Source organism: the organism of the source record quoted next, unplaced genomic scaffold (assembly GCF_019419815.1).
Source record: "Pyrus x bretschneideri cultivar Hongxiangsu unplaced genomic scaffold, Pyrus_bretschneideri_v1 Contig41, whole genome shotgun sequence".
NCBI lineage: Eukaryota > Viridiplantae > Streptophyta > Magnoliopsida > Rosales > Rosaceae > Pyrus > Pyrus x bretschneideri.
In genome coordinates, this window is record NW_025999735.1 from 387,183 (window position 1) to 408,018 (window position 20,836).

General features: G+C 32.8%; 1 protein-coding gene across 1 annotated transcript; it reads left to right on the plus strand.

Annotated features, from left to right (window-relative positions):
• The first annotated feature begins 1,518 nt into the window (after nt 1-1,518).
• Nucleotides 1,519-7,324, plus strand: LOC125469262 (proline-rich receptor-like protein kinase PERK3). Its single transcript, XM_048566362.1, has 8 exons — nt 1,519-1,857; nt 2,315-2,758; nt 3,889-4,260; nt 4,625-4,834; nt 5,366-5,737; nt 5,917-6,160; nt 6,242-6,389; nt 6,621-7,324. The coding sequence occupies exons 1-8, from the start codon at nt 1,842-1,844 to the stop codon at nt 6,996-6,998; spliced, it is 2,184 nt and encodes a 727-aa protein (XP_048422319.1). The 5' UTR covers nt 1,519-1,841; the 3' UTR covers nt 6,999-7,324.
• The last annotated feature ends 13,512 nt before the right edge of the window (nt 7,325-20,836 follow it).

The following is a 20,836-nucleotide window of genomic DNA, read 5'->3' on the forward strand; positions in this document are numbered from 1 at the left end:
TTCCTCTAGATAACACAACCAACCATATAAGATTACGTTCTTATCTATGGTAAAAACACATTTTGTTGTGAAATATAGTGTGAATGCTGCACATACAAATGCATGAAGAAGCAAACCAACGTACCACTAAAATTGACTTTGGTGACAATAATTAAAAGCTTTGGGTGGAAAAGTCTTAGGGAGATGAAATTGTAACATGAGTGATGACTTTTCACTCATGCTATTGTTTCCTACGAGTGCAAGGCTTCCCTATATGAAGGGCGTTTGCAATGTAAAGATCGGACTAGAATTCTCTCATCTTCTCTTTCCATCCACTTCCATCCCCTCCTCTCACATTCTTTTATTTTGTCTTTTTTTTTGTTATAAAAAAATTAATATAAGATGTTGACGTGGTTTAATTGTGACCGTTCAAATAGGAGAGGAGGGAAGGGAAGGGAAAAAAGAGAGGAGAAAATCCTACTCCGTAAAGATCATCCCGTCTTTCTATCTGCCTATCTCAATAAACAATTTGTAACAATACTTTCTCTTACACAAAGATCAAAAGTAAAAAGTAATATAACCAATCTTCCTCCCCTCACTTTATCGGCATTTATTGTCTAGTATAGTTACACAAATAAATAATGTAATACATTATTCTCTCGTTCAACTTCGGTTTCGTTCTCCCTTACTTTAGCCTATTTATAACATATAGGCCTATTTTTAGCTAAGCCTCTTAGAATTTGATTTCACTTTGCTCCATGTAACTCAAAAGTCACCACTTTTACTCCATGAAACTCAAAGTTCGCCTCACTTTGCCTCTTGTAACTCGATTTTGATCCCATTTTGACCCTAAAACTTAAAAGTCGTCTCCATAAAACTCAAAATTCGCTCAACGTTACCTTAAATCTCTTAATTTCTTATGTGAGTTTGATTTGGGTGCGCCAGACTAATTAATTTTTTTTTTTCTTTTCATCTCTTCAATTTCTTTAAAATTTAATATTTTTGATGGTTGAATGTTTTTACTAGAAGATTATAATAAAATTAATTGCAAATGTGACATAGTCTTATTGAGTGTTGGTTCGTAAATATGTTTTAAGATGCGACCGTTCTGGGAGAAGAGAGACTCCACAAGTAAAAGTGGAACGAACTCTGAGCTTCAGATAATAAAATGATAACTTTTAAATGACAAAAGATAAAGTAAAATTAAAATAATGTTCCATAAAACTCGACTAAAAATAAGCTTAACGTATACACATTTGTCTAATTTTGCGAGTCCCTTCTCATAACATCACAAGGTTCATACTCGATGGGCGTGCATTCCCGCCACCCAATGTCCCAATCAACTTCTTCCTGCCCAGAGGAGACAACAACCCAGACGGCCTTTTTTTTACCGTTAATTTTGTTTGTTAACACTTTTTCCCCTAACAGTCAGCAGCCCACGTTAATAATGGATAAAAAGCAGGTGCGCCTCCCCATACCCAAAATATATAAAAAGAATGAAAAAAGAAAAGCAAAAAGCTTATGCAGCACTGATAACAGAGTGAACTCAACGACTCCTCCACCAAACAGTTAACCACTCTCTCTCTCTCCTCTCTCTCTCTCTCTCTCTCTCTCTCTCGTGAACTCAGCTCACTCTGTCCCAACGATTCAACTCGGCGATGGCGATTACGACTGCTCCGAGTTCACTTCTCCGAGTTCCCATCTTCACGACTTCTCCGCCGTTGGATCATCCTCGTTTGAGCTCTTTTAGGGATTGTTTCACCTCCTAGTATTGCTTCGTGTTCAAGGCTGTGCTCGTCAAGGGTGTGATCTCGCTTTTGGTTTCAGATCTGAATCGTTTCCTAGTAATCGAGGCGTCGGTGATGTCTGAGCTCACAGGTACTATCCCAACTGCTAATTCTATTTCTTTTAGGTCATTTTCGATTATCTCGGTGATTAGGTCAAGTGCTGAAGTGAGGACTCAGTTGAATAATTGATTAGTTGAAGCTTAATTGTTTTTTATTATTTTATATAATTGTCGTATATTTTATCGAATTTTCCATTACATTTTAGTAGTAGAAGGCGACGAGGGTATTCCTAGAGTGTAACTTTTGTAATTCTTTGTTTGGATGCCGAGAAAAGTAATGAAAACAAGGCTTAGTGTGCGTTTGCCCCTTCATAGAAAAGACATTCAATTAGGGCTCAGTTAGTGAGGGATGTTTTAATCTCTTCGTTCATTCCATTCTCAGTAAAATTTGCGTTAGTCAATTACAAGTTTAGAGCTTTTCGTATTCTGCGAGCATGAGTTGTTTATTGATAGGTGCATTTAAACTCTATTTTGGAATGAACAATGCAGGAATATTGAACAAGGTTCAATGGTTGGTGATGAATCAATTGCTTTTGTTCTGTTATGTGATATCCGTCACTGAAGCCAGTGAAACCTATGGTTTACTCAAAGCACCATCAGTATCTCTATCGAGTGCACCTTTGGCTGCACCAGCTATGCCAAATCTTCCCCTGCCAGCCACTTTGCCAGTGTCCCACTACCATAGACGCTGGCAAAAACATTTCTTGCCACATGCTGCGTCAGTTGCTCTATCTCCCGCACACCCTCCTTTTTATGGACCCTTGATAACTGCTGGTCACCCCCCTACAGCTTCTCGATTGTCAAAGCCATCAATGAAGAGGAGTGGCTTGGCACCTCCACTTGCTAGCTTTAAGAATATCGCCCCAACACAGTCGAGTGCTGGTACAATTCCTTCTGGTTTAGCACAGCCCCCGCTCACTCCTTCCATTTCCAGTAAGTTACACTCTGGACTGCAATCTTATACCCCCCCCCCCCTCCCTCTCTCTCTCTCCCTCTCTCTGTCTGCAAATTCAGTCATTTTAGATCACTACTTTACCATGAAGAAGTGATATAATCACTAATATGCTTGACACGCACACATACAGACATATAGTGCCCTTCTCATAAGGGATCCATAGTTCTAAGAACAGTAAGGGACCACATTCAATCTGCTGCAATTATTCCATGATTTCAGCTGTCCATATGTTTTATGGCTTCCTTCAATGATCATCCATACTAAAATGAGCAAAATAAAAAATGATTGGACGACTGATTACCATCATGATAATTTTGGTTTGTGTATTTTTTTTTTTTTAAATCACTGTAAACATGGCTTAAATGGTATCTGATTTGGCTAATTTTTTTGTAAGAATGATCCTTAAATGAGGCCTTAAAAAAATAGACCAGGTTATTAAATTGAATTACAGGATCACATTGAGAGTGTGCCGCACATGTGGTCCTTTTCTTTTCTTAGAAATGGGGATGTGCTTGCGTGTGTAGAGTAGACTGTTTCAAGTGTTTTGGAGTGGTGTGGAATCTGGCCAAGAAACTATGACAGTGTCACTCTTTGTTGATTGCGAACATATTTGGAATGGGGGAAAAGAAGAAGGCTATTACACTTTGATGATGTGCAGTTTTGGCTTCTATTTAATCTATTTGGATAGAAAGGAATAAATTGATATTTGAAAAGAGGATGGACAATACGGTTCTATTTGGTAGAGTCAAATATATGGTCTCTTTGAACCTCTTTGTCCAAGCATTTTCGGGTGATTCCTATTGGTGTAATACATCTTAATTGGTTGGGAGTCTTGATTTGATGTAATAAAATTTTATTAGGCACTGGTTGTTGTGTTTCCTTGATGGATTTCTTTTCCATCTTTCGTAGTATTATTTACTTTCTTTTTTTTCCCAAAAATTTAAATGTATGTTTTGAAGTTATGTACCTGTGATGATGCACTAAAATTCTTACTTAATTTCATATTAAAATTTAATGTATTAACTACCCAGTTCTTGTTTATACTGTGCAATGTTGAGTAATGTAAGAGTGCTGAGACTGACAAGGGTGTTTTTTTCACTCCTTCCAGACTGTTGCAAACCAGACATGGTACTGAGACGAGGAAGTCAGGGTTGCCACTGTGCTTATCCCATAAAGCTTGATATTCTTCTCCTAAATGTTTCACAAAATCCTAACTGGAATATTTTTCTTGAAGAACTAGCTTCCGAGCTTCATTTGCAAGTTTCTCAAATAGAGCTGATTAACTTTTATGTACTCGGATTATCAAGATTAAATATTTCGATGGATATTACTCCCAATTCAGGATCCAGTTTCTCAGTGAGTGATGCGTCCGCAATAAACTCTTCTCTTGTCATGCACAAGGTTAAATTGAACCCTGCATTAGTGGGCGATTACAAACTCCTCAATATAACTTGGTTTAAGCCTCCACCTCCTTCTCATGGTAATTCTGACTTGTTACCCTCATGTTTTAGAATCATCTATACTTGTATATGGTTGCAATATGATGTCAATCTTTATATTGATATGACTGTAATGTTTTACGTCCTAAATAGGTATATCTTCATTCTTTTAATTGATGGTAACAGTTTCGAAATAGTTAATTTGGCAATCTGCATCAAGGTAGATGTCTGCTTGCTTTTACCATACAATATATTGGGTGTGTGTTCGTGTGTTGTTCAAACTGTGAAAGGGTAGAGCAATAATTTATTTGCACTACCGAAAATGTTGCATGCTTGATTTTGATGGTTGGAAGTTAAATCTCTTATATGAATTTTAACATGGTCTTCTTTCTTTTCTTTTTTAAGCTCCTATTGCTGCATCACCAGTGGAAGGCCAAGCAAATCCACCCCCTACTCTTACATCCTTAAGTGCTTCAGATAAAGGGAGGCATTCAAATTGGAGTCTTATTATTGGTATTGGCGTCGGCATATTGTTCATTGCCATTATATCTGTGCTCATACTTTGTTTGGGCACATTCCGTCGAGAGAAGACTAAAGCATCTCTTATAGAAACAGGTATGTGTTTCAATTGTCAGATTTGTACATTTTCTTGTTTTTTTTTCCTCCCCATTTGCCCATAATCTATGGTATTATCCTGTTCATAACTTACTGCTGGGAAACATTTTACAGACCAACTTTTAGTTATACTTTCATAGTATGCAATCATCAAGATGATGAAGATATTGTCACCTAGATAATATTCCTATAAATTCTTGCTGCTTAAAAATAAAAGTATATGTAAATCATGCCTAAAAATATGAGTAAATGGTTGCATTTGTGCGAGTATGTCTGTATAAATTAAGTTAAAGCTTGTAACTAGTTGTATTTCCAATGATCTAAATCCAGTTAACCAGCTGAAGTACATTTGGGATCTGATGAAAAACGTTGCTTGAAACACCAAAGCAGAAAGTTGAAATAGATTTTATCCCAAAAACAAAGAACTTATATAAATTTGAATATGACCGTTCTGCATGATACAGTATAGGTTTCCTTTTGCACGTTGTTTATCTCATGCCTTTTGCCTTCCTTTTTCCTTGACTTTTTCAGCCCCTGAAAAGCAGAGGACTGTTGATACAGTGCAAGCGGTAGGATCTTTACCTCACCCAAGCAGCACTCGATTTCTGGCATATGAAGAACTTAAACAAGCAACAAACAACTTTGAAAGCATACTCGGAGAGGGTGGTTTTGGCAGGGTGTTCAAGGGTGTCTTAAGTGATGGTACAGCTGTAGCAATTAAAAGACTTACCAATGGAGGCCAACAGGGGGATAAGGAGTTCTTGGTTGAGGTTGAAATGCTGAGCAGGCTGCATCATCGTAATCTGGTGAAACTTGTGGGGTACTATAGCAGTCGTGACTCCTCACAAAACTTACTTTGCTATGAGCTTGTACCAAATGGAAGCTTGGAGGCCTGGCTCCATGGTAATTTCTTGAATCACGTACTGCCATGTTCCATCTAAAAAATAACTGTTTCTATTAAATTTATGCATTTAATTGTTTAGTTTGGGTGTAGCAGTTGAAAATGGAAAACATTTTACATCATAATTATACTTTTTCTTTTTGATGTGCCTTACTGACACCTCTCTCTCTCCCCGTCTCAGGTCCCCTGGGAGTAAATTGTCCTTTGGATTGGGACACCCGAATGAAAATTGCACTTGATGCTGCCAGAGGACTCGCTTACCTGCATGAAGACTCACAACCTTGTGTCATCCACAGAGATTTTAAAGCATCCAATATATTGCTTGAGAATAACTTTCATGCTAAAGTTGCTGATTTTGGCCTGGCCAAACAGGCACCTGAAGGCAGAGCAAATTATCTTTCTACCCGTGTGATGGGAACATTTGGGTTGGTCTCGATTTCTCCCCTCCTTAAGTTTTTCACTTCCACGATTTGGAATGCACTAAGACGTAACTATTTGATTTGCAGGTATGTGGCTCCAGAGTACGCCATGACTGGACACCTACTTGTTAAAAGTGATGTTTACAGTTATGGAGTTGTCCTTCTTGAGTTACTCACTGGAAGAAAGCCTGTAGATATGTCACAGCCAGCCGGACAGGAGAATCTAGTAACTTGGGTTAGTATTATTCATACATTGCTCCCCTCATTCTTCTGTTTCAAAATGACCATTTTCTCTTGAAAAGATTTAACGTAAGAAGCATGGTATTCTTTAGGGGAAAAAAGAACAAAAAAAACAAGCGATAAATGTATAACCTTTTTTTTCATATTAAAAATGATACTTGATTGGTATTTTGCCATTATAATTTTGGATTGGAAAGTGATACATGTGGGTTTTTCTATTATCCAGTCGAGGCCAATTCTTAGAGACAAGGATAGACTGGATGAGCTCGCTGACCCTAGTCTTGAAGGAAAGTACCCGACGGAGGATTTTGTACGAGTTTGCACAATTGCAGCGGCTTGTGTTGCTTCTGAGGCAAGCCAACGCCCTACAATGGGTGAAGTGGTACAATCACTGAAGATGGTGCAACGAATCACAGAATATCAGGATTCCATGTTAACCTCTTCCACTGCCAGACCCAATAACAGGGAGTCTTCAATAACCTTTGAATCCGATGTGTCATCTTCGATGTTCTCTTCTGGTCCTTACTCTGGTCTAAGTGCCTTTGATAATGACAACGTCTCTCGAGCAGCTGTTTTCTCTGAAGATCTTCACGAAGGACGATGATTACTTGTTCTGTTCAAAGGATCCCTGATATAGCAACTTAGGAGCAGTCCCCTTTTGTGATGGGGAGATACAAGTTGATTTTTGAGTCTGGGTCAGGTGTTGTGATTGTGATTTTTGTTGGGGGGAAAGGGGCGAGTGTCCTTTTGTAGTCCCTTGTGTGGGGGAACCGCTGTTTAGTATTCCTCCACAGTGCCCCGCTGTTTAGTATTCCTCCGGGCAGTGGTTCTCGGCACTGTGGATGAAATTTTGTATATTACTTGTAAGCTTGGTTCATGAAATTGGCGTTCAAGGGTTTCGTGTTTATTTATTTTCCTCGTTCTTTCAAATCCATGTTATCGAGTAGGTACTGAAATTGGAATGAGAAATGATGGCTAAACGACTGTAGCTAGCAGTTGCTGCCTTACTGCCTTCTACGTGTTTGGATGGCCAAACAGAAGTCTTTAGCCTTCCTCTTCCTCTTTCCCCTTACCCTTTCTCTCCACCCTCACAAGCACGGCGGCCGAATCCGTGGAGGTACAATGACACAGCAGACGGTGCCTCGGATTGTAATGCAGAAAACATTTCACAAATGCCTAATATAAGTTGGTTAAAAGGAAAGGGAAGGAAAAGAAGACGGCAAGGCTTAGAGCAGGAAGACCACGGATCAAGAGAATATAAAAAAAGGAAAATTAATGAAAAAGGTTTAAAAACTTTGAGCTTTAACGATAAGGATAAAATAAAGGGTAAAGTGAATAGTACCAAGATCACTAGCGGATCCATATAGGGACCCGGGACCCTTCGGAAGCCCAAAGAAACACTTGTGATCGACCTTCAGAACCTTCCAACAATTTGGGTAGGTGCAGTGGAGAGGCTTGTTGCCTCCATGGATGTGCAGGCAACAATGCTGATAACAAAGAAGAAGAATAAGTTTTTAATTTTTGTTTTAAAAGACCTAGTCAAATCGACAGCGTTTTTGAGTCAGGTCGTTATAAAAAATTTAAAAACTAAAATATCTTTGTATTCTTTATAGAGCCCGAGAACCCCGGTCTTTCCTAGTATCTCCAAATTATATTTAAGAACTCTCAGCCCCAATCGTCGCGACCTTCCAACTTTAAACCCAGGTTACCCTATTCCCCACCGCCTTTAGGTGCCTAATTTTATTTCTTCCAAATTCATATAAGTTTTTTAATCCTAGACTCTAGTCGTAACTCCCAATTAATAATGTATATGTTACATTAACAAATTTTATCTTTGTAGAGTCACTAATTTGCGTTATGTGGCTGAGGAGAATTTGTTCGTTGTATTACCTTTGAGATTAATCTTGATTTATTCAATGAACCAAATTCAGTAGAAAATAGTGATACGGAACCAAATTAGTCTAATTCTTTTTTTTTCTTTTTTTGAGCTTTTATGTTTGGACCCCCCGAGTTTGAAATCCTAAATCCGCCACTGATCAAGATTGACATTTTAGTGTAAAAATATGATTTTTCATTAAAATGAACAGTTAAGAAACTTTTTGTTAAAGTTCCCATATAAAAAAGTGGGAAATGAGATAATTAAAATCTTGATTACTGACGTTTTTCAAGGCCTGAACCTCATCTCCCTCGCTTATTACAAGTTCGAATTTGAGACCTACTTTATAAGGACAAGGATTGTCTGTCCTCCCACTTTCGGTGCCCTCCCATGCCTTCCTATTTTTGTGGTCACGGTTAAGCCACGTCAACATTTTATATTATTTTTTATAGAGATAATAAGACAAAAAATGAATAGTAATATAAAATGTTGATATGGCTTAACCGTAACCACACAAACAGAAGGACACGAGAGGGCAGCGGAAGTAAGAGGGCAAACAATCCTTGTCCACTTTATAATTCGAAAAGAATACTATTAGACTGCACTTAGTACAGTGACCTTAAAATACAGAAAAATTGAAATACAAGAAAGAGGGTAAATATTAGTCTGTCTTTGCATGGCTCCTACCAAGCATTTTGCATGGAAATATACGACGCTAGTGCTTAACAAAATGGGGCTACAATGGTTTTATTTTTTTATTTTTTTTGAATATTAATTAATAGATTTAGCCCCATTTTTTTTAAATATTAATTATAATAGATTTAGCATGGGAAAATATATTTTGAAAAACATGAATATGATAGTTTGTACTTATGGTAAGAGAAATAAAAAAAATAAAAAAATTGAAAAGACAGGGATCGGTATGAAACTAGAGACTTTATTTCAGTTAAATTGCTAGTTAGCTAGCGACCTTGCTTCTATTTCATCGCTAGCTTACTAGCAACTCCCTTCAAGGACAATAGGAAGAAAAGTACCGATCGTAACATTTTTACCCCTCCTTTTTTTCTTTTTCTTTTTCCATTGAATTTCTTTTCCATTGAATTTTTTTTTCCTAAAACTATTTTTTATTGATTTTTAAAGTTGAAAATATGAGAATATCTTTAAATTTAGGTTTTAAATCGTTAATTTCAATTGTTTAAATATTAATTATAATAGATTTAGCATGGGAAAATATATTTTGAAGAACATGAATATGATAGTTTGTAGTTATGGTAAGAGAAATAAAAAAAAAAATTGAAAAGAGAGGGATCGGTATGAAATTAGCGACTTTATTTCAGTTAAATTGCTAGTCAGCTAACGATCGTAATTCTATATGATCGCTATCTGACTAGCAACTCTCTTCAAGGACAATAGGAAGAAAAGTACCGATCGTAACATTTTTACCCCTCCTTTTTTTCTTTTTCTTTTTTCATTGAATTTCTTTTCCATTGAATTTTTTTTCTTAAAACTATTTTTTATTGATTTTTAAAGTTGAAAATATGAGAATATCTTTAAATTTAGGTTTTAAATCATTCATTTCAATTTTTTTAAATATTAATTATAATAGATTTAGCATGGGAAAATATATTTTGAAGAACATGAATATGATAGTTTGTAGTTATGGTAAGAGAAATAAAAAAAATAAAAAAATTGAAAAGACGGGGATCGGTATGAAACTAGAGACTTTATTTCAGTTAAATTGCTAGTTAGCTAGCAACCTTGCTTCTATATGATCGCTAGCTTACCAGCAACTCCCTTCAAGGACAATAGGAAGAAAAGTACCGATCATAACATTTTTACCCCACCTTTTTTTCTTTTTCTTTTTCCATTGAATTTCTTCTCCAATGAATTTTTTTTCCTAAAACTATTTTTTATTGATTTTTAAAGTTTAAAATATGAGAATATCTTTAAATTTAGGTTTTAAATCATTAATTTCAATTGTTTAAATATTAATTATAAAAGATTTAGCATGGGAAAATATATTTTGAAGAACATGAATATGATAGTTTGTAGTTATGGAAAGAGAAATAAAAAAAATAAAAAAATTGAAAAGAGGGGGATCGGTATGTGTGACATCCCACATCGTCCAGGGGAGTGATCCTTAAATGTATATTCTCATCCCTACCTATCACGAGGCCTTTTGGGAGCTCACTGGCTTCGGGTTCCGTAGGAACTCTGAAGTTAAGCGAGAAGGAGGCTAGAGCAATCCCATGATGGGTGACCCACTGGGAAGTTGCTCGTGAGTTCCCAAAAACAAAACCGTGAGGGAATGGTAAGCCCAAAGCGGACAATATCGTGCTACGGTGGTGGAGTTGGGCCCGGGAAGTGATCCGCCCCGGACCAGGATGTGACATTTGGTATCAGAGCCTAACCCTGGTTGTGATGTGCCGACGAGGACGTCGGGCCCCTAAGGGGGGTGGATTGTGACATCCCACATCGTCCAGGGGAGTGATCCTTAAATGTATATTCTCATCCCTACGTATCACGAGGCCTTTTGGGAGCTCACTGGCTTCGGGTTCCGTAGGAACTCCGAAGTTAAGCGAGAAGGGGGCTAGAGCACTCCCAGGATGGGTGACCCACCGGGAAGTTGCTCGTGAGTTCCCAAAAACAAAACCGTGAGGGAATGGTAAGCCCAAAGCAGACAATATCGTGCTACGGTAGTGGAGTGGGCCCGGGAAGTGATCCGCCCCGGGTCGGGATGTGACAGTATGAAATTAGCGACTTTATTTCTGTTAAATTGCTAGTTAGCTAGCGACCATGCTTCTATTAGATCGCTAACATACTAGCAACTCTCTTCAACGACAATAGGAAGAAAAGTACCGATCGTAACATTTTTACCCCTCCTTTTTTTCTTTTTCTTTTTCCATTGAATTTCTTTTCCAATGAATTTTTTTTCCTAAAACTATTTTTATTGCTTTTTAAAATTGAAAATATGAGAATATCTTTAAATTTAGGTTTTAAATCATTAATTTCAATTGTTTAAATATTAATTATAATAGATTTAGCATGGGAAAATATATTTTGAAGAACATGAATATGATAGTTCGTAGTTATGGTATGAGAAATAAAAAAAATAAAAAAATTGAAAAGAGGGGGATCGGTATGAAATTAGCGACTTTATGTCAGTTAAATTGCTAGTTAGCTAGCGATCGTAATTCAATATGATCGCTATCTTACTAGCAACTCTCTTCAAGGACAATAGGAAAAGTACCGATCGTAACATTTTTACCCCTCCTTTTTTCCTTTTTCTTTTTTCATTGAATTTCTTTTCCATTGAATTTTTTTCCTAAAACTATTTTTTATTGATTTTTAAAGTTGAAAATATGAGAATATCTTTAAATTTAGGTTTTAAATCATTAATTTCAATTGTTTAAATATTAATTATAATAGATTTAGCATGGGAAAATATATTTTGAAGAACATGAATATGATAGTTCGTAGTTATGGTAAGAGAAATAAAAAAAATAAAAAAATTGAAAAGAGGGGGATCGGTATGAACTTAGCGACTTTATTTCAGTTAAATTGCTAGTTAGCTAGCGATCGTATTTCAATATGATCGCTATCTTACTAGCAACACTCTTCAAGGACAATAAGAAGAAAAGTACCGATCGTAACATTTTTACCCCTCCTTTTTTTCTTTTTCTTTTTTCATTGAATTTCTTTTCCATTGAATTTTTTTTCCTAAAACTATTTTTTATTGATTTTTAAAGTTGAAAATATGAGAATATCTTTAAATTTAGGTTCTAAATCATTAATTTCAATTGTTTAAATATTAATTATAATAGATTTAGCATGGGAAAATATATTTTGAAGAACATGAATATGATAGTTCGTAGTTATGGTAAGAGAAATAAAAAAAATAAAAAAATTGAAAAGACGGGGATCAGTATGAAACTAGAGACTTTATTTCAGTTAAATTGCTAGTTAGCTAGCGACCTTGCTTCTATTCGATCGCTAGCTTACTAGCAACTCCCTTCAAGGACAATAGGAAGAAAAGTACCGATCGTAACATTTTTACCCCTCCTTTTTTTCTTTTTCTTTTTCCATTGAATTTCTTTTCCATTGAATTTTTTTTCCTAAAACTATTTTTATTGATTTTTAAAATTGAAAATATGAGAATATCTTTAAATTTAGGTTTTAGGAAAAAAAATCAATAAGAAAATATTCTCATATTTTCAACTTTAAAAATCAATAAAAAATAGTTTTAGGAAAAAAAAATTCAATGGAAAAGAAATTCAATGGAAAAAGAAAAAGAAAAAAAAGGAGGGGTAAAAATGTTACGATCGGTACTTTCTTCCTATTGTCCTTGAAAAGAGTTGCTAGTAAGCTAGCGATCCAATAGAAGCAAGGTCGCTAGCTAACTAGCAATTTAACTGAAATAAAGTCACTAGCTTCATACCGATCCCCGTCTTTTCAATTTTTTTATTTTTTTTATTTCTCTTACCATAACTACGAACTATCATATTCATGTTCTTCAAAATATATTTTCCCATGCTAAATCTATTATAATTAATATTTAAACAATTGAAATTAATGATTTAAAACCTAAATTTAAAGATATTCTCATATTTTCAACTTTAAAAATCAATAAAAAATAGTTTTAGGAAAAAAAATTCAATGGAAACGAAATTCAATGAAAAAAGAAAAAGAAAAAAAGGAGGGGTAAAAATGTTACGATCGGTACTTTTCTTCCTATTGTTTTTTAAGAGAGTTGCTAGTCCGATAGCGATCATATTGAAATACGATCGCTAGATAACTAGCAATTTAATTGAAATAAAATCGCTAGGTTCATACCGATCTCCCTCTTTTCAATTTTTTTATTTTTTTTATTTCTCTTACCATAACTACGAACTATCATATTCATGTTCTTCAAAATATATTTTCCCATGCTAAATCTATTATAATTAATATTTAAACAATTGAAATTAATGATTTAAAACCTAAATTTAAAGATATTCTCATATTTTCAACTTTAAAAATCAATAAAAAATAGTTTTAGGAAAAAAAATTCAATGGAAAAGAAATTCAATGAAAAAAGAAAAAGAAAAAAAGAAGGGGTAAAAATGTTACGATCGGTACTTTTCTTCCTATTGTCCTTGAAGAGAGTTGCTAGCAAGATAGCGATCGTATAGAATTACGATCGCTAGCTCACTAGCAATTTAACTGACATAAAGTCGCTAATTTCATACCCATCCTTCTCTTTTCAATTTTTTTATTTTTTTTTATTTCTCTTACCATAACTACAAACTATCATATTCATGTTCTTCAAAATATATTTTCCCATGCTAAATCTATTATAATTAATATTTAAACAATTGAAATGAATGATTTAAAACCTAAATTTAAAGATATTCTCATATTTTCAACTTTAAAAATCAATAAAAAATAGTTTTAGGAAAAAAAATTCAATGGAAAAGAAATTCAATGGAAAAAGAAAAAGAAAAAAAGGAGGGGTAAAAATGTTACGATCGGTACTTTTCTTCCTATTGTCCTTGAAAGGAATTGCTAGTATGCTAGCGATCGATTGTAATCAAGGTCACTAGCTAACTAGCAATTTAACAGAAATAAGGTCGGTAATTTCATACCGATCCCTCTCTTTTCAATTTTTTTATTTTTTTTAGTTCTCTTACCATAACTACAAACTATCATATTCATGTTCTTCAAAATATATTTTCCCATGCTAAATCTATTATAATTAATATTTAAACAATTGAAATTAACGATTTAAAACCTAAATTTAAAGATATTCTCATATTTTCAACTTTAAAATCAATAAAAAATAGTTTTAGGAAAAAAAATTCAATGGAAAAGAAATTCAATGGAAAAAGAAAAAGAAAAAAAGGTGGGGTAAAAATGTTATGATCGGTACTTTTCTTCCTATTGTCCTTGAAGGGAGTTGCTAGTAAGCTAGCGATCATATAGAAGCAAGGTTGCTAGCTAACTAGCAATTTAACTAAAATAAAGTCTCTAGTTTCATACCGATCCCCGTCTTTTCAATTTTTTTATTTTTTATTTCTCTTACCATAACTACAAATTATCATATTCATGTTCTTCAAAATATATTTTCCCATGCTAAATCTATTATAATTAATATTTAAACAATTGAAATGAATGATTTAAAACCTAAATTTAAAGATATTCTCATATTTTCAACTTTAAAAATCAATAAAAAATAGTTTTAGGAAAAAAAATTCAATGGAAAAAGAAAAAGAAAAAAAGGTGGGGTAAAAATGTTATGATCGGTACTTTTCTTCCTATTGTCCTTGAAGGGAGTTGCTAGTAAGCTAGCGATCATGTAGAAGCAAGGTCGCTAACTAACTAGCAATTTAACTAAAATAAAGTCTCTAGTTTCATACCGATCCCCGTCCTTTCAATTTTTTTATTTTTTTTATTTCTCTTACCATAACTACAAACTATCATATTCATGTTCTTCAAAATATATTTTCCCATGCTAAATCTATTATAATTAATATTTAAACAATTGAAATGAATGATTTAAAACCTAAATTTAAAGATATTCTCATATTTTCAACTTTAAAAATCAATAAAAAATAGTTTTAGGAAAAAAAATTCAATGGAAAAGAAATTCAATGGAAAAAGAAAAAGAAAAAAAGGTGGGGTAAAAATGTTATGATCGGTACTTTTCTTCCTATTGTCCTTGAAGGGAGTTGCTAGTAAGCTAGCGATCATATAGAAGCAAGGTCGCTAGCTAACTAGCAATTTAACTGAAATAAATTCTCTAGTTTCATACCGATCCCCGTCTTTTCAATTTTTTTATTTTTTTTATTTCTCTTACCATAACTACAAACTATTATATTCATGTTATTCAAAATATATTTTCCCATGCTAAATCTATTATAATTAATATTTAAACAATTGAAATTAACGATTTAAAACCTAAATTTAAAGATATTCTCATATTTTAAAGTTTAAAAATCAATAAAAAATAGTTTTATGAAAAAAAATTCAATGGAAAAAGAAAAAGAAAAAAAGGTGGGGTAAAAATGTTATGATCGGTACTTTTCTTCCTATGTCCATGAAGGGAGTTGCTAGTAAGCTAGCGATCATATAGAAGCAAGGTCGCTAGCTAACTAGCAATTTAACTGAAATAAAGTCTCTAGTTTCATACCGATCCCCGTCCTTTCAATTTTTTTATTTTTTTTATTTCTCTTACCATAACTACAAACTATTATATTCATGGTCTTCAAAATATATTTTCCCATGCTAAATCTATTATAATTAATATTTAAACAATTGAAATGAATGATTTAAAACCTAAATTTAAAGATATTCTCATATTTTCAACTTTAAAAATCAATAAAAAATAGTTTTAGGAAAAAAAATTCAATGGAAAAGAAATTCAATGAAAAAAGAAAAAGAAAAAAAGGAGGGGTAAAAATGTTATGATCGGTACTTTTCTTCGTATTGTCCTTGAATGGAGTTGCTAGTAAGCCAGCGATCAAATAGAAGCAAGGTCGCTAGCTAACTAGCAATTTAACTGAAATAAAGTCGCTAATTTCATACCGATCTCTCTCTTTTCAATTTTTTTATTTTTTTTATTTCTCTTACCATAACTACAAACTATCATATTCATGTTCTTCAAAATATATTTTCCCATGCTAAATCTATTATAATTAATATTTAAACAATTGAAATGAATGATTTAAAACCTAAATTTAAAGATATTCTCATATTTTCAATTTTAAAAATCAATAAAAAATAGTTTTAGGAAAAGAAATTCAATGGAAAAAGAAAAAGAAAAAAAGGAGGGGTAAAAATGTTACGATCGGTACTTTTCTTCCTATTGTCCTTGAAAGGAGTTGCTAGTAAGCTAGCGATCAAATAGAAGCAAAGCCGCTAGCTAACTAGCAATTTAACCGAGATAAAGTCGCTAATTTCATACCGATGCCCCTCTTTTCAATTTTTTTATTTTTTTTATTTCTCTTACCATAACTACAAACTATTATATTCATGTTCTTCAAAATATATTTTCCCATGCTAAATCTATTATAATTAATATTTAAACAATTGAAATGAATGATTTAAAACCTAAATTTAAAGATATTCTCATATTTTCAACTTTAAAAATCAATAAAAAATAGTTTTAGGAAAAAAAATTCAATGGAAAAGAAATTCAATGAAAAAAGAAAAAGAAAAAAAGGAGGGGTAAAAATGTTACGATCGGTACTTTTCTTCCTATTGTCTGTGAAGAGAGTTGCTAGTCAGATAGCGATCATATAGAATTACGATCGCTAGCTGACTAGCAATTTTACTGAAATAAAGTCGCTAATTTCATACCGATCCCTCTCTTTTCAATTTTTTTACTTTTTTTATTTCTCTTACCATAACTACAAACTATCATATTCATGTTCTTCAAAATATATTTTCCCATGCTAAATCTATTATAATTAATATTTAAACAATTGAAATTAACGATTTAAAACCCAAATTTAAAGATATTCTCATATTTTCAACTTTAAAAATCAATAAAAAATAGTTTTAGGAAAAAAAATTCAATGGAAAAAGAAAAAGAAAAAAAGGAGGGGTAAAAATGTTACAATTGGTACTTTTCTTCCTATTGTCCTTGAAGGGAGTTGCTAGTAAGCTAGTGATCAAATAGAAGCAAGGTCGCTAGCTAACTAGCAATTTAACTAAAATAAAGTCTCTAGTTTCATACCGATCCCCGTCTTTTCAATTTTTTTATTTTTTTTATTTCTCTTACCATAACTACAAACTATCATATTCATGTTCTTCAAAATATATGTTCCCATGCTAAATCTATTATAATTAATATTTAAAAAAAATGGGGCTAGATCTTTTTTTTTTTTTTGAAAACTTTGAATTTTAACGAAAATGACAAAATAAAGGGTAAATGAATAGTACCATGATTGACATTTTAGTGTAAAAATGTGATTTTTCGTTAAAATGAACAGTACCATGAGCTTTTCCTTAAATTTCTCTTTTTTTATTTACTCGATTAGTTTTTGTTATCTCTAATATACATGTTATATTTACCGTTTGCTCATAGTTTGTGCAATTTGTACTTCAACTTGTATTAACAAGGATGGCCTTAAGGGTAGCTTGAGTAGGCGGGCGGTCTAGAGTTCCCGCTTCGGAGGGGCTTTCAATTTTTATTTTGTTATATATATATTCTTACTATTATAAATTTTGTGTTTGTTCAAATAATAAGTTTAGACTTTGCGGCTTTGTCTAAATACAATAATTTTTTGGGTTGAGCTGCTCACCCAACATTTGTAAGATTTAATTGTTTTATATAAGTAATTGAATAAAAACAACAAAACTATTTTGTACGTGAAATGTTAAACGTCAAACGACTCAAACTTGTTCTTATTAACTTGAAAAACAAACCTGTTTACTTCTTTTGTCGCATTTCTCGAACAAACACCAAATTCTATATACCCTCGTTTATTCTAGGCAGGGGCGAAGGAACCATAGGACCGCAGTAGTCCTAGGTCCACACTGCTTTTGTTTATAAAAAAAAAAAATTAGTACTACTTATTTTTTTATTTTTTTTATCACTTGTCCGTGACTCTTTCACTTAAACCATTCCAATTTGCTAGACAAAAGATCCGGCCCTCTTTAAATATTTTAAGGATATTTATGTACTCTAGTCTAACCCTAAAGCCTACCTATTCCAACTTCCAACACTTCTATTCCCTTTCCCAGTACTACAAATTAGTATTTTATTATTCTCCAAGTTTCTAGCCGATTGCAGTCTGGATTAGGGTAGATATCTGTGTATTGTTTTTTTATCAGTCTTCAATTTCCATGATCCTCAAAGGTATGAACTTCAAATCTCCAAAGTTGTTATTTTCAAGTTTTTTGCAATTTGCTAATTCATATATGTTGTCATCTACAATTGTAAATTAATTTAACAAAAAAAAGTATATATATATATATATATATATATTTTTTTTTTTTTTTTTGCAGTTTAAAGAATTCCATTATTCCATCATTCCATCAAAGAAAAGACATTGAAGTTTAGTTAATTGGTCAGCAACCCAAAGTATGTATTTTACTCTCAATTCCTCTTACAATTTTTTGTTTATAAATTATGATTAAATTGATGTCTTGCAATTTCTCTTAACTATTGCCTAATTTGTTTTAGTTTGTAATATTAGCATATATACACTATGCAACGGTTTCAAAATGTGAAAACTCGCCGAGGACAATTATTTTAATTATTGGGAATATGTAATATCATCAATGCTATGTTATTTTGAATTTTGGTTACTTTTCATATATATACCATGATGTTTTCGTTAACTATTTTGTAACTACTATTGATTTTTTTTTTTTTAATATTTGTGAGATGCCCCTCCTAACCCGAAATCCTGGCTCCACCACTGATTCTAGGGCCTCATTTGCTCCCAAGTTCTGACGGCTGGCCTGTGTATTAATGTTGTTTGCATAGACTAACCTCTGTTGGGGTTTCATTTTTAAGAAAACTAATAAAAATGGTTTGAAAATTTTGAATTTTAACGATAAGGACAAAATAAAGGGTAAAATGAATAGTACCAGAATTGATTTTTTAGTATAAAAATATGATTTTTTGTTAAAATGAACAGTACTAGAAGTTTTTCGTTAAAACTCTCTTGATTTTTCTAACCAAAGCCTGTATTTTCCCCTTTTTCACACACAAATATTATTTTTTTTCCCAAAAAAAAAGGAAAAAGGGTCAAACGACTCAAATTTGTACTTATTAGCTTGAAAAACAAATCTATTTACTTCTTTTGTCGCATTTCCCGAGCACGCACCAAATTCTGAGGGGCCGCCTGTATATTAATGTTGCTTGCATAGACCGACCTCTGTTGGGGTTTGATTTTTCTACCCACAGCCTGTATCTAGCCCCTTATCCGTTACAAAAGTTTCCCTTTTAACAAATATTTTTTTTTTCCAAAAAAAAAAAAATAATAAGTTCACACACAAATGAAATTTCCCTTTTTCACACACAGAAAAAAAAAAAAAAAACGGTGCTATTAGTTATAAACTTTTAGGCTATGTGTTGGATGAGATATTTATAAGTATCAAGGGTCGAGGCTAAACTATTAAAAAATATATATATGCTACAAATTGTTGGAAGAGGAGGATTAAAAAGCATTGCAAAAACATGTAAGAGCGATTTATAAATCACTACTTGAAAAATGACATTTACAATCTACATGCATTTACAATGCTCATGAATGACATTTCTAATTCACCCTATCTAACATTTTGCAGTTAGTTCTTTATTAATTTGATCTCAAATTCATTGTGACTCGGAAATCCCTCACTTAAACATAGCCCTAATGAATTCCTTATTGTAAAAGCGTTTCTTTTTCACACAATTCCTCCCCAAAAAAGAAAATTCTTTTATTTGTTACAATGTTTTATATCTTTATTTTCTACGCTTAACTTACTCTCTACAAAGACATTCTGTTTGATTTATCTATAATTAGCTCCGTATACTGAAAATTATTTTTTGACTACCCTCTCATATGAAAATCCTACCCAATGTTTTAAACTTCTTTTTACACCCACCTAAATCAATTAATGATAAATAAAAAAATAGAAAACAAAACCTAAGTTGAACACCAAGAAATAAAAAACAAAATCTAAAGGTCGCTATACCTCACATTGTAACACTAAAGAATTTTCGTGTTCTCTCTCAAACTATTCTCCTCCATATATAACAAAATTTAACTTTTCTAAAAACACCACCTTTGTTACCAAATTGACCTTAACACCCACCAACCCACTTATAAAATATATAAATTGGTACTTTATTAGCAAAGAGTTGAATCTCACGTTTCATCTTGTTGACAACTTCCTTCACTCACTTACTTTTATAGACCAAATTTAGAAACTAAATTATGTGTCATCAATATGAAATAATCACGTTAATTAATAGGTAAGTAATAATTCAATCATCAACTTTCATATCATTTAGTTTATAAAATTTAGTGTACGAATTTAGTTCATGGCATGGGGATATTTTTTAACAGATAATGCTATAAGGAGACTAATTTTTTAAGGGTAATGTTAGGGAGCCTAAATTTTGGAAACTAACAGATATGAAAGCTGATGATTGATTTATTACTTAAACGTTGATTAATGTGCTCAATTCTATTAGTGACACATCGTTTAGTTTGCAAATTTATTTTTCCTAGCATTACCTTTATAATGTAAATGTTGATGATTAAATTATTGCATAAGTGTTGTTCAGCGTATTTATTCATTACTTATAACATATCATTTGATTTGCAAATTTAATTTAAAATTTTGATCCCGTTAAAAAATATCCCCATGCCATGAAGCAAAATCTCTCATACGGTCTTATACGTTTCTTTTATTAAATTCAAGTTTGACATTTCAATTCACAAATTATTGAAATGAAGTGACAGTGCAAAGTGACTGCGACAAGAAATCTACTTCAAATGAAATAGTCGTGACCGTCATGCTTGACGACGACTCGTACAAGTTACAACTACCAACCCAGGTATATTCAAACTGCTCGCCGGTCATCA